The sequence below is a fragment of the Coffea arabica genome, chromosome 3e (genome assembly GCF_036785885.1).
Source record: "Coffea arabica cultivar ET-39 chromosome 3e, Coffea Arabica ET-39 HiFi, whole genome shotgun sequence".
Taxonomy (NCBI): Eukaryota; Viridiplantae; Streptophyta; class Magnoliopsida; order Gentianales; family Rubiaceae; genus Coffea; species Coffea arabica.
This window is the reverse complement of record NC_092315.1, coordinates 38,919,000-38,930,121: the sequence shown is the minus strand read 5'-3', so window position 1 is coordinate 38,930,121 and position 11,122 is coordinate 38,919,000. Positions and strand designations below refer to the sequence as shown.

The 11,122-nt window shown below is 33.3% G+C and overlaps 1 protein-coding gene across 7 annotated transcripts; it reads right to left on the bottom strand.

The window, feature by feature from the left end:
• Positions 1 to 902: 902 nt before the first annotated feature.
• On the bottom strand, positions 903 to 10,932 carry LOC113736832 (uncharacterized CRM domain-containing protein At3g25440, chloroplastic). 7 transcript variants are annotated; one of them, XR_011842112.1, is made up of 6 exons: positions 10,496 to 10,928; positions 9,773 to 10,067; positions 8,845 to 9,246; positions 6,035 to 6,421; positions 4,038 to 4,216; positions 903 to 1,324 (listed from the first exon to the last, which is right to left on the bottom strand). XR_011842112.1 is itself a non-coding variant. In XM_072083433.1 (5 exons), exons 2-5 carry the CDS (start codon positions 10,058 to 10,060, stop codon positions 1,244 to 1,246), a joined length of 1,158 nt encoding a protein of 385 aa, XP_071939534.1. In that variant the 5' UTR covers positions 10,061 to 10,111; positions 10,496 to 10,932; the 3' UTR covers positions 903 to 1,243. The 7 variants fall into 7 exon arrangements, 6 of the variants coding, with proteins under 6 accessions (XP_071939534.1, XP_027119803.1, XP_027119806.1 ...); XM_072083433.1 differs by lacking the exon at positions 4,038 to 4,216 and having other exon boundaries at positions 9,773 to 10,111; positions 10,496 to 10,932; XM_027264002.2 differs by lacking the exon at positions 4,038 to 4,216 and having other exon boundaries at positions 10,496 to 10,930.
• Between the last annotated feature and the right edge of the window lie 190 nt (positions 10,933 to 11,122).

Here is an 11,122-nt window from a genome sequence, read left to right as displayed (position 1 = left end):
AACAATGCAGAGTTAATCACTAGGTTGTTGCATGCAAATTTGTCCTTTGCAGGCAATTGTTTCCTTGGGTTTCGCAGATTAGCCTTCCATGTAACTCGATTGAAATTAATTTGGTAATAAAAAAGAAAAAGACTAGTACCAAAGCAAAGTGTAATACTTTTAGTTGCATATCGTTTTGGATTAATAAGACAGTAGGATTATTAAAAGGTCTAATTCTATTTAAAAGTAAACTTTGCTCATTCCTTGGGCCAATTCTTGAGTTTTTGCCCTTCTTATATTCCTTGATACCAAAAGTTATTTTAACAAATCTTCAGAATCTTACTAAATTTTATGTCTCAAGGTCAGCAAGTGACCTTGATATTCAATGAAATAATGAATTTCATGAGACCTTGATCAGTCCATTTGACAAGCAATTACTCTTTCCTACTTTTAATTTCTTTCACAGCAATCCAGATGCAGTCAATATTTCCTAGTTAAAAGGTAAGCACCTTCTTGTTGCCTTATCCTCATTTGGCTTTTATTGTTTTCCTCATCACAAATAATTCTAATATCCACAAAACTGTGATTCAATTTGTTCCCAGTAAGCAAATCAATTGTTCTGAGTTCCAAATCAATTACAAAAGTATATTTTTCCGCCTCTGATCACCATGACCAGGTCCTGTTAATTGTTTGGTCCATGTAGATAAGATGATAAATATGAACCATTTGGAAATCCAATTTACCATAATAATCACCATACTTTTAAGAGGTGCAGCTAGTTAGTAACCATGAGCCAAACAAACCTAAAGCAAACACCAAGTTGCTTAAAAACATATAAAATTAAAGTGAAAATGCATCCTAATTTACCATTCAAATCACAAGCATCAAATAAAAGCAACACTTGATCTACATAACTGCAATAATTAGAGTGAAAAGGCATCCTAGTACAATGAATAGAAGTTTGAAGGTAACAACCATCCCACCGGATGACATGAGATTTGTGGAAGGAAAAATAGCTTTATACAAGAACAGCAACTTAGAGGCGAAGTTTATAGATTTTTAATTCCTTAAATGAATTCCCTAACAGACACCTCTACTAATGTCTATATTAAAAAAATAATAATAAAGAATCACTTAGATGTGAAGTTGAGCTCCATGATTAAGTTTCACATCCAACGAAATTCCTTCTTAAACAAACTACAAAAGACTAAGAGAGACATGATGAAAAGCATGCAATCTAAATTCTGTCCTAGCTCTCTCCCTGTTAATGACATAAATGTAGCATATCCAACCCAGTTGAGTATTTTTCCAGATATTCAATCGAAGTGGAAAGTTCGACGAGTACCTGATTAGAGGATCCTTTGTAAGTGCAAAATCAAATCAGATCTAGCACTAGAACGTAAATTGGAAAGAAAAAGTACCTTTTTGTACCATAGAATAACACATGAAGCACATTACAAAGCACGAGCAATATTGAAGGACAAATTCAGGTTGTTAAACTTGAACATTTTAAGCTAATCTATGATATAGACAATATCATTTAGCCATATATAATCACAGTTCCCAATTAACAGCAATCATCACATAAATCTAGAAAAACATGACACAAATTCACATAGAAAGTTTAACTAGGTAATGTTTGAATAAAGGCTACAAGCGTGAAGCACAAAGTAAAATCAGTTTCTCTGAAAGACCAAATCTCACTCTACTCCTAATTATCATGAACAATTATCATCACTAAAACTATTGCAAATGTGCATCAATCACAAGAAATTATCATGTGATGCTCGGATAAGTTCTGGCTACAATGTCCTGTAGTGATGCTACTGGAGAGCTTAAAGAAAGTTGCTTAACCTTAAGTCTGCAAACAAAAGAAAACTACAAAATTCTAAAGGGAAGCAAGGCTTAGACTAAGATGCTCGGTGGTAAAAAGCAAGGAGGTGCGGTAAGTTGTTCCTGATCTTAATAGCTCCAGCATCCGGAAAATTTTCACAGTGGGCAATCTTGAAGTATATATAATACACACTTACAGTAGGCTATACCTAGGAAATTAGAAAGGAGTTGAAATGTGGAAACACATATCCTTATACTATATAAGAATGAGTTTAGGGTAAAGATGTTCTTTGGATTTCAACCGTAAGGGTAGGGCTATTTTGGAAATGTAAGAGTTTGAAGTGCAATTGGAGTATTGAATACAAGTCATTATAGCTAATTTAGTTTTGTTGTAATTACTTAGATGTCCTTTTAGACATTTAAAGCTAAGGGTGACAGATATCCGATTGAACATTGGGTATAACTAAATTCAACTTGTGTTTTAGTGAAATAACATAAAAGTCCTTCTAATCATTTAATTGTATTAACATCCAAGTCTCTTAATTTCCTAAAGCATTTCTCATCAGTTATCTTCAAACTTATGATATATAGATATTAAGACACAATTAATGCCAATTAATAGAGAAATTTGCTTTCTTGGCCGTTACCCCCATCTGTTCATATTCATTTCATTTACTTACAACTTTCTTCCACCACAATCATGTAGCCTATTAAATTTGGATATTGCTATATTAGCTACTCCTCTTCCCCATTTTGCAACACCTTTCTCAATAAGTATATTTTCTTTAGCTAATCTACTTTTTGGTTGTAAGAAATCTCAATAGGTATGTTTTCTTTAACCAATCTACTTTTTAGTTGTAAGAAATCTGTAATCTTGAAGGTTGTATGTGTGATAATTTTTTAGTATTTTAATTCAATTGTCCATATTAGATAGGCATGATAGGGAGGAGATCACATTTGTTAATTATTATTTGTGGTTTAAGTAAGTTTATCATTATAAATTTTCCCATATGCAGATTGCATCTACTTTTGTTGTTTTAACTATTAGTTATTTTCAAATTGTTTGTTATTTTATTGATGATTCTATTTAGGCAAATTTTTCACTTCATTTGATTTGCCAATAGGTTTAACTATCTACTTAAAACTATTTGGCTGCAAATCTAAAGTATGTACTTCATTACTTTTAATTGTTTTCTTGAATTGAGTGGTCTAAGATGTTTTAGTACTTTATTTGACGTGGTTATTCCTCTAAATTAGCATTTTAGTTGTTGTATATCTTTGCAACTAGATCAAAAACTGATGTTTAGTGATTGTAATCCCTATCCAGAAGGAGATGCTTTACTATATGTTCTAAATCATACAATAAATCATAATTGATGGATTGGTGAACGTGGAGATTTCATGATGATATGTCCTTGGAATCAATATAAATTCAAGAATTTGGCTTGCAAGAACCGAAATTCCACTAGCAATGATTTTCTTCAAATATGCTAAATGTTCAAATCTCACTTATATGACAAGATAATGTGATGGATTGCCCTTATATTAAGATCAAATTCAAATTAAACAATAGATTTTAATATCCATAAAGTGCATGAGCAGATATAAATAGGTCTTTTATTTTATTAGATTAGATGTAAAATAGTTGATCGTAACTTATAATTTTGTTTCATTGCATATTAGTATATTTTTTAATTCACTATATAACTTATGATTTTTCTATTTAATATCATATATTAAAATTGTCATACTTCAATTCTTATACTACAAAATACCAAATAATAATTATTAATCATCTTTAATTATAAGCACTAAACTCCCACGCGTCGCGTGGGCTTTTCCTCCTAGTAATAATGATTAATAACCATGACAAATGGAAAGCAGCACGCAGACTGATTCTTCAAATTCTCATATATGATCTCTTTACTCTAAAGATGGAAAACTCAACGATTCCCCAAAAATTTATTTTTCTCCAAAATAGGACAAAACTTTTGAACAAAATACATGACTAGCTGGCATTTTTCTTAGAATATGAACACTTTATGTAGGCCTCTGATGCAACTGAATAAAAAAAGGCTTGACCTATGGACCAGAAATCTTGAAAATTTTGGCAATTAACCAAAGACCAAACAAAATACTAAGTCCAAATATCAGAAACTACTGCTAAAACTATCTAGTGGTACACCAAATTAAGTATTAAATTGAAGAAACATGCTATTACTCACCACAGACACCTGCCTTTAACCCAGAAGGACTTCTTAACTGAACAGAACAACACATCCAGATACCATTATCTTTGTACATCCAATTAAATAACCATGCATCATCATCTATGATGATATCTATTGCCTGTAACAAACTGGCCAATCTTGTTGCAGCACACATCTTATTGTTTGACCATAACCTACCCAAGTTGACAGAATTATATGTAAGTTTGAGAATCAGCACCTAGTGATCAAAGGCTATGCGCAAACTTAGCCAAACAGTTTGTCACTGAGGAAAAAGGAACATAAAAATGAAATAAATAAAAATAAAAAACTAAATCAGTGGATTCTAACAAACTGAAGACTTCGCGATTAAAAGCAAAGATAAAAGCAGCTATTGAATATTGTATTACTCTGCCACTTCCCATCAGCTTTTTTTAAAACATCAAACTCATTTGATCAAAAGTTTCAAATCAAGTATCCCCTTCATCAGAATTATGATAATGAAGAAAATGTATCAGACACAGCTAAATCAGAAATCTAAATGAAAATGCTTAATAATATTTTCAGACTTGTAGCATTAATGATTTTTATAGCAATTTTTTGGTCTTTGACATCATAACAACTTTCTCATCCCAAACTAAGCAGCATACTACAAGTTACCACCAACAACTCGTTATCCCCCTCTTAACTTCTCCACGTCAAGTTTTTCTCCACTTGCTACCTCAATCTCCACTACCTCATCCATCAGTGAAGTCAAGTTTATTCTGCAAGCCCTGAATAGAGACTAAAAGTAGCTTATACCTACCTAGAACAATAAAAAAAAATTAATCCATTAAATTGGCGATAAAAATGGTACCAGAAAAATGGATGGATCTAGTAGATTGCATATACAGCTTCTTTTCCAAGAAAATCAGTACCAAGTATGAGTTTAGATATAAAACCTAAATAACTACAAAACACCATTGCACAAACTGTGCCACAAGAAATTGTTATGCTATGAACTAAATGGACCTTTATAGCTCTATGAACTATTAGCTTGAGCAGAAAACATGCGTCACCAAAACTTGAATAGCTATGAATTAAAAGTCCACATAGTGCAATTTTGCAAGAATGTCATATGTCTTACATCAAAGTTAATGAACACATGCTATTATCAAAGTCCACGTAGTAATAGCTATGGCTCATCAGCAGTTCTTAAGAAACACATTAAAATTGTCTACGAAGTATAATTTTCTTTTTACCAGTCATTAAGAGTGATTGAACATCATTCTCTGGCTATTCATGAAATTAATGACAACCACCAACTTCAATTTTCTATCTAAACTTTTCACAGGTGTCAAATGGCCAGGAAAAATTTTGAATCACGCTTGTTTGGTTTTTTAAGTTTCTTCATTTGTTAATCTTGAACTGTATTGCTCCTTGAAGTTGTAACCATAACACAGTTCATTTTACTAGAATTGGCTGACAAACTCAATGTCCTACTGATCTAATCATAGCTCATCTATTGTCTTGCAATTTGGAGCTATAAAAACATCTATCACAAATAGCTTCAGTTTAGCATGCATTTCTTGCAAATAGACAAGCAAAATGAACGAAATCTTACCATAATACTCTTGCTTTTCTAAAAACCAGAAATATGCTCCAGTTGAAGATGCAAAAGCATTCTTTCTATCCTCTAAGTTTACATGTAAAACGAATATTTGGCCAATCATGAATCAGATCTTTTCCAAAATAGACAGATTAAGACAAACAAGTATTTTAAATTTTGCCAACAGGGAGACAAAAACTTAGTGTTTGCTGCTTCAAACAGATATAACAAGATAAAATGCAGTATATGTAAGATTAAGGAAAGCAAGCTCCTGAAAGAAAATAAAACAAACAGAGCAATATAGGGTGTAAACAAATTAAAATAAATATTGCAAGACAAAATCTTGCTCAAATCAAATTCTCATTCAGCATTCCATTTACTTGATGTACAGATCCTGAACCTAGTATTCTAGTATAAGAGACACTACCTGTTTCTTCGTACATGACTCTATTTCCCCAATATGAGTTCCATCATCCTCATAATCTATTTCACTTGCAGATGCAGCATTATTCTTGCACTTATCATCAAATTCAGAGATTTCTTCAGATTCTAAGATTTCATCATCCATGGAATCAATATCTGTTTGAAAGAGAGTATGAGAACATTCTTCAGTTATTGAAGACGCAACTTCTTTTCCCTCAACCTTCCTTGCCCATTCTATCCATCTTGTATCAAAGATTGAGTTCGGATTTCGGTCACTTGGGTCACCGTAAAGTGCCACATGTCTATAGTATAATTCAAGCTCCTTCTCAGCAATAGCAATAAACCGTCTAACAGACTCAAGTGACTGCTTGTACTTGGATTTTTCTAATGCCTGAAAGAAGATGAAAAAATCAGTGAAAAGGTTGACAAAATTGTAATCTACAATGGAAAACAGAAGGAAAAGGAGCACATCAAAAACCAGACAAATGAATGCTGAGTAAGACCCCTTTTTCTTTGATTGCCTAAGAGATGACTGCTCATTAAACTGATGTCCACAGAATACCCAATCATAAAGGAGATGAATGATTCCAACAAAACAGCCCATCTACAGAGCATTTATATAGCTCGAGCAAAGTCACATGAGTGTAATAAATTTTTTGCCAAGAAGATTACACAATATTCTCGGATAAGGTAACGTTTATGGTGAGGTTTATAAAATTGAAACCTTCATACAACAACCTTGCAGACAATTATTATGTAGAATTGTTAAAAATTATTATGAAGAATCCCAACAACAGAATAAGAAAGCAGAAAACTAAAGATTAAATTATTTTTTAAAAAAGGGTGCAGTGCCAGAATGCAGTCATTTTCAAAATTATGGCTTCACTTCAAGCCAATTCTATTTCTCCCTCCTTTTCTTCTTTCATTTTAGGCACAGCTGGAGTCCAAATAAACCTTTTGATATAAATGAAAAAGGACCTTTTCCATAGAGTAATCCAATAAAGAGACAGCTTTCAAAAGACTAGATTTTATGAAAATTTGTCAGTGACTTCAAACAAGAAGCAAACTTGAAGTTTATTGCAACAAGTCCAAGTATAATTGTCAGCTTGAGTGCTACTACAAATGTGACATTTGCATTTCTGATGAACACGTTCATAGAGCACTGCCACAACCTACAGTGATATCGCTGTCACAAAATTACAGTAAAAGGTAACTGCACATTCTCACATGTCATGTCAGACATCCCTGAATGTATAGTGAATTTGGTACCTAACAGAAGTATGGAACTCTTGCTCAGAACTCCGTATATACTCCTTTCAATAGACAAAACAGGTACTTGTCCATGATAGCCGTGACAAGGAAAGAACTACAAATTCCTGTAGTAGCCAAGTTGAACATAAACACACAGCCTTGTTTCCCTCCCCTTTTTTAATTTTGATTCTTTATTATTTTCTACTGATCTCTGTTTTAGCACCCAAACAACCATATAATTCCTATACAAGTGAGTTATCATGGATTAGAGTTGAGGAATTTTCTAAAACAACAATGCCTTGATCCTGAAATTCAGCATCAGCCCTAAAGCTAGAACTTGCTACAATCATATCAAAACCACCAACAACCCTACATGAAGTCGCCAAATTAAGCCTTTATCAATCGAAACAGAAGCATAAAGGCACTGATGTCAAAAGTCAAATTAACTGACATGGATGGAATCCTTGAATCAATTGAAAGCTATTTCCAAATGCAAACAGGACTACTAGGGTCTAAAATAGAACCCAAATAAACAAAGCCACAATCAATATTCAGGATTGCACCCAAAACAATCTTACTGTTGGATCACAAGAACAACTGAATTGATAAAGAAAATTCAAAAACTCGAAGATCAAATATTCATGTAGAAGCATTAAACTGGCTGTAAAGGCAAATAATCCTCGATCTTTTTAATAACACCTAGGCACTCATCATGGTCCTGGACAAATATATTTAGGACAAACAATCCACATTTATGTGCAACATTTTTCAGACATCCAACATTTTCATTATAAGAGATATATTGCCAAGAACACAGAAGAGAGAAATCTAATGCTCAAACTATGCTTGCAAAAACTCCAGCAGACTGCATAGTTATTCCCCAAAAAAAAAAAAAAAAAAATTTCGTGTCAACCAACTCCTATGTACAAGAAACTGACATAAGTTAAGTCCTACCAGTATGTTCCAAAAAGTTCTAAAAATCTTGCAAATTTCTATTACACATATACCTAGTACTAGTTTTCAAAAGCTAGCAATTTGACATAGCAGTATTACTTAGATTCTATCCACTTAGCACCCATATGATCATACATGCAACAACACGTGCTTGTAACTGAAGTGCAGCAGAAACTTCAGTGATAAAAGGATGGAGTGAGGAATAACCAAATAATCCAAATGTACTATACACGTCCGGTTATGTTATTTCAGGAAAAATGTTTGTCATTGTCGATTGTCTTCATGTCCCATGTCCAATGTCAATTTTTCAGCTTCAAAAAATAAAAAATGAAGTGTACCATCTTATCAGAAACAGGCCGATGGGTCTTGAAGAAGGAAAAGTAACTGAAAAACTATCAGAAAGTAGCATAAGTTATACAAGACAATAAATGAGTCTAAATCAACTCAGACACTAATAGGATTCAAAAATGCAGTAGAAAAGATATGTAGGAAAACCAATCCACAAAGCAATCAAAGATAACTAAGAATCTCCTACAGGTAGCCAGAGACTTATGTAGTACCCAAAAAAGTATAGATTTAAAGACAAAGTAAATAATAGAAGAAACTTACCCTCTTCTTGGACAATGTATCGATGGGCGACATAACTTCTGGTTGCACATAATCCTTTCCACGATAAAAAACTATTGTATCATCACCGATTATTTGAATTGGAATTCCACCACTAAGCCTGGCAATTTCACTAGCATAATCTTGCACTTGACCAGGTTTGCAAGGTTTGCAAATGACCTTAACAGTTTCATGCTTCTTCCAATGCAAATGCATATTAAGAATGACACCACCAAATACTCCTCTCCTTCCAATAGGTACATAATTCGACCTTTTCTGGGCCATTTTCTTCATGTAAAATCGTTCTTCGCCAGTCAGCTCATGTGGCTTAACAACAGGACCCTGGACCTTGTTGACCTCATACCGCTTTAGTCTTTCAATTAGCAAGGCTTCCTTAATTTTAGCCTGAGGTAAAGAAAAATCAGCCCCGTCACTTAACCAACCAAACTAAGCCAATCTGAGGCATACATATACAACCCGTAGCCACTTCTCTCTCTCTGAGAATAACTCTAGATAGAAAAACAGGGAAAATAGAAATAACCAATACCCCGGGAATCAAAGAACAACATTAAGGAGAATTATGACCACCATTAGTTGATCAGATAGATAAAGAAAACATAAACAAGAATTAATTGGCATCGAAATAAGCGCTAACAAATTGAGTAGCACCACAAAGATGCACTGCAATGTGCCCATTTTTAACCAGTGAACTATGAACTGCTTAGCTAAAGCTATCCACTATGATCATTCCAGGAACAGAGTTTGTGTCAAGCACACAATCAGTTAGCTATTAATTGAGTCCATATATATGAAGATGAATACTAGAAACTTCAAAAGAGAATGCATATCCGAATTATCTTATTCAGAAAAATGCAGATCTTTAAATGCTGCATTGAGAGAAATAATAATACTTAGTTGTTTGTCAACTTACCCTTTCCAGCTTGTATTTTATCCTTTCCTCAGCATTAGCAAATCTCTGCTTTTTCTTCTTCCCTACACCAAGTCTTCTGGGGTCTCTTTTATTGGCAGACTTTCTCTTTTGCTTTTCTTTTTTCCTTTTCATCTTCAGCCTCTTCTTTGTCATCCACCTGTCCTTTTTAGGCGGCTCAATTTCATGAGTCTCGAATTTCGGCTTTCCCTGTGGAGATATCACTAAATTCACTCTGCCATGGCTAAAATTCCTCAGTGCCAACCATGAACTTCTTAAAGTCAATTGCATTGAAGGCCTAAATATAACCGAAAAGGGTTGGCACGGGTTCTGAAGAATTGGCTATAAAGTAACCAGAAAAACTAATAAAGACCCAGTAAACCTCAACTAAAGTAGAAAGCTAAGCAAACAAATCATTATCGAAATTTTTTATCAAAGAGACCCCATTTTTCCTCAATTTCTCAAATTATTGCTCATAATAATCCCAAATTTCTTAACCATTTTATTTGCTCCTAGCAGGTTACAGAAAGATTAAACTTAATTAGGAATTAACAAATCCAGCCACAAAATCACTTAAAAGGATTTAAAATCACGATGTTTTCCTACTAGATTGTTTTTAATCTACACAAACATAACTGTTTTTTCCTTTTTACAAACAAAAACATTGAGCAGTAAATAAAACCAAAGAATTGCATAGATTTCTTTCTTTGTTTTTTTGGCGGGTACCTGAAATCAAGAAAAATTGGAGAGGATGGTTTGAGAAGTGAGGAAATAGAGAATCGACGGGTACCACAGGTCAAAGACTTCACCAGCTCTGTTGTCCCTACATTCCCCGCAGCTCTCTGCATTAGGATGTGGGTTGGGAGAAAGAGGGGTCGGATTAATTTCATTCTAGCTCTCCCAAGTAGATTGAAACTTAATTTCAGGCCCTAAAATCCAAAATCAAATTCAACTGAAAAAAAAAACCAATTCAGCAGTTTCATTGAAAAGATTCACTTTAATTTGGCCCCAGTCCAGTTTCTGAATGGTTGTTGAAACGTAATGGAACCATCAATGGGCATCCAAACTATAGGTCTGAATGGTATAAAAGTTTTGAAGTTTGCACTGAAGTCGTACTTATACTGGACCGAGTAATGACACAAAACGTCTCTTGATCCACAATTAACTTGATTTATAAGATTTTCCAATTTCCCACTCCCCCAAATTGAATTTGCCCAATATTAGTAAAAAAATAAATAACTAAAAAATAATAATAAATAATAAATGTAAAATTAGTAAATAAATTGTAATAAAAATTAGAGAAGGTTTTAAGATGGTATTTGAATTTTTTATTTCATTAATAGAATAAAATAC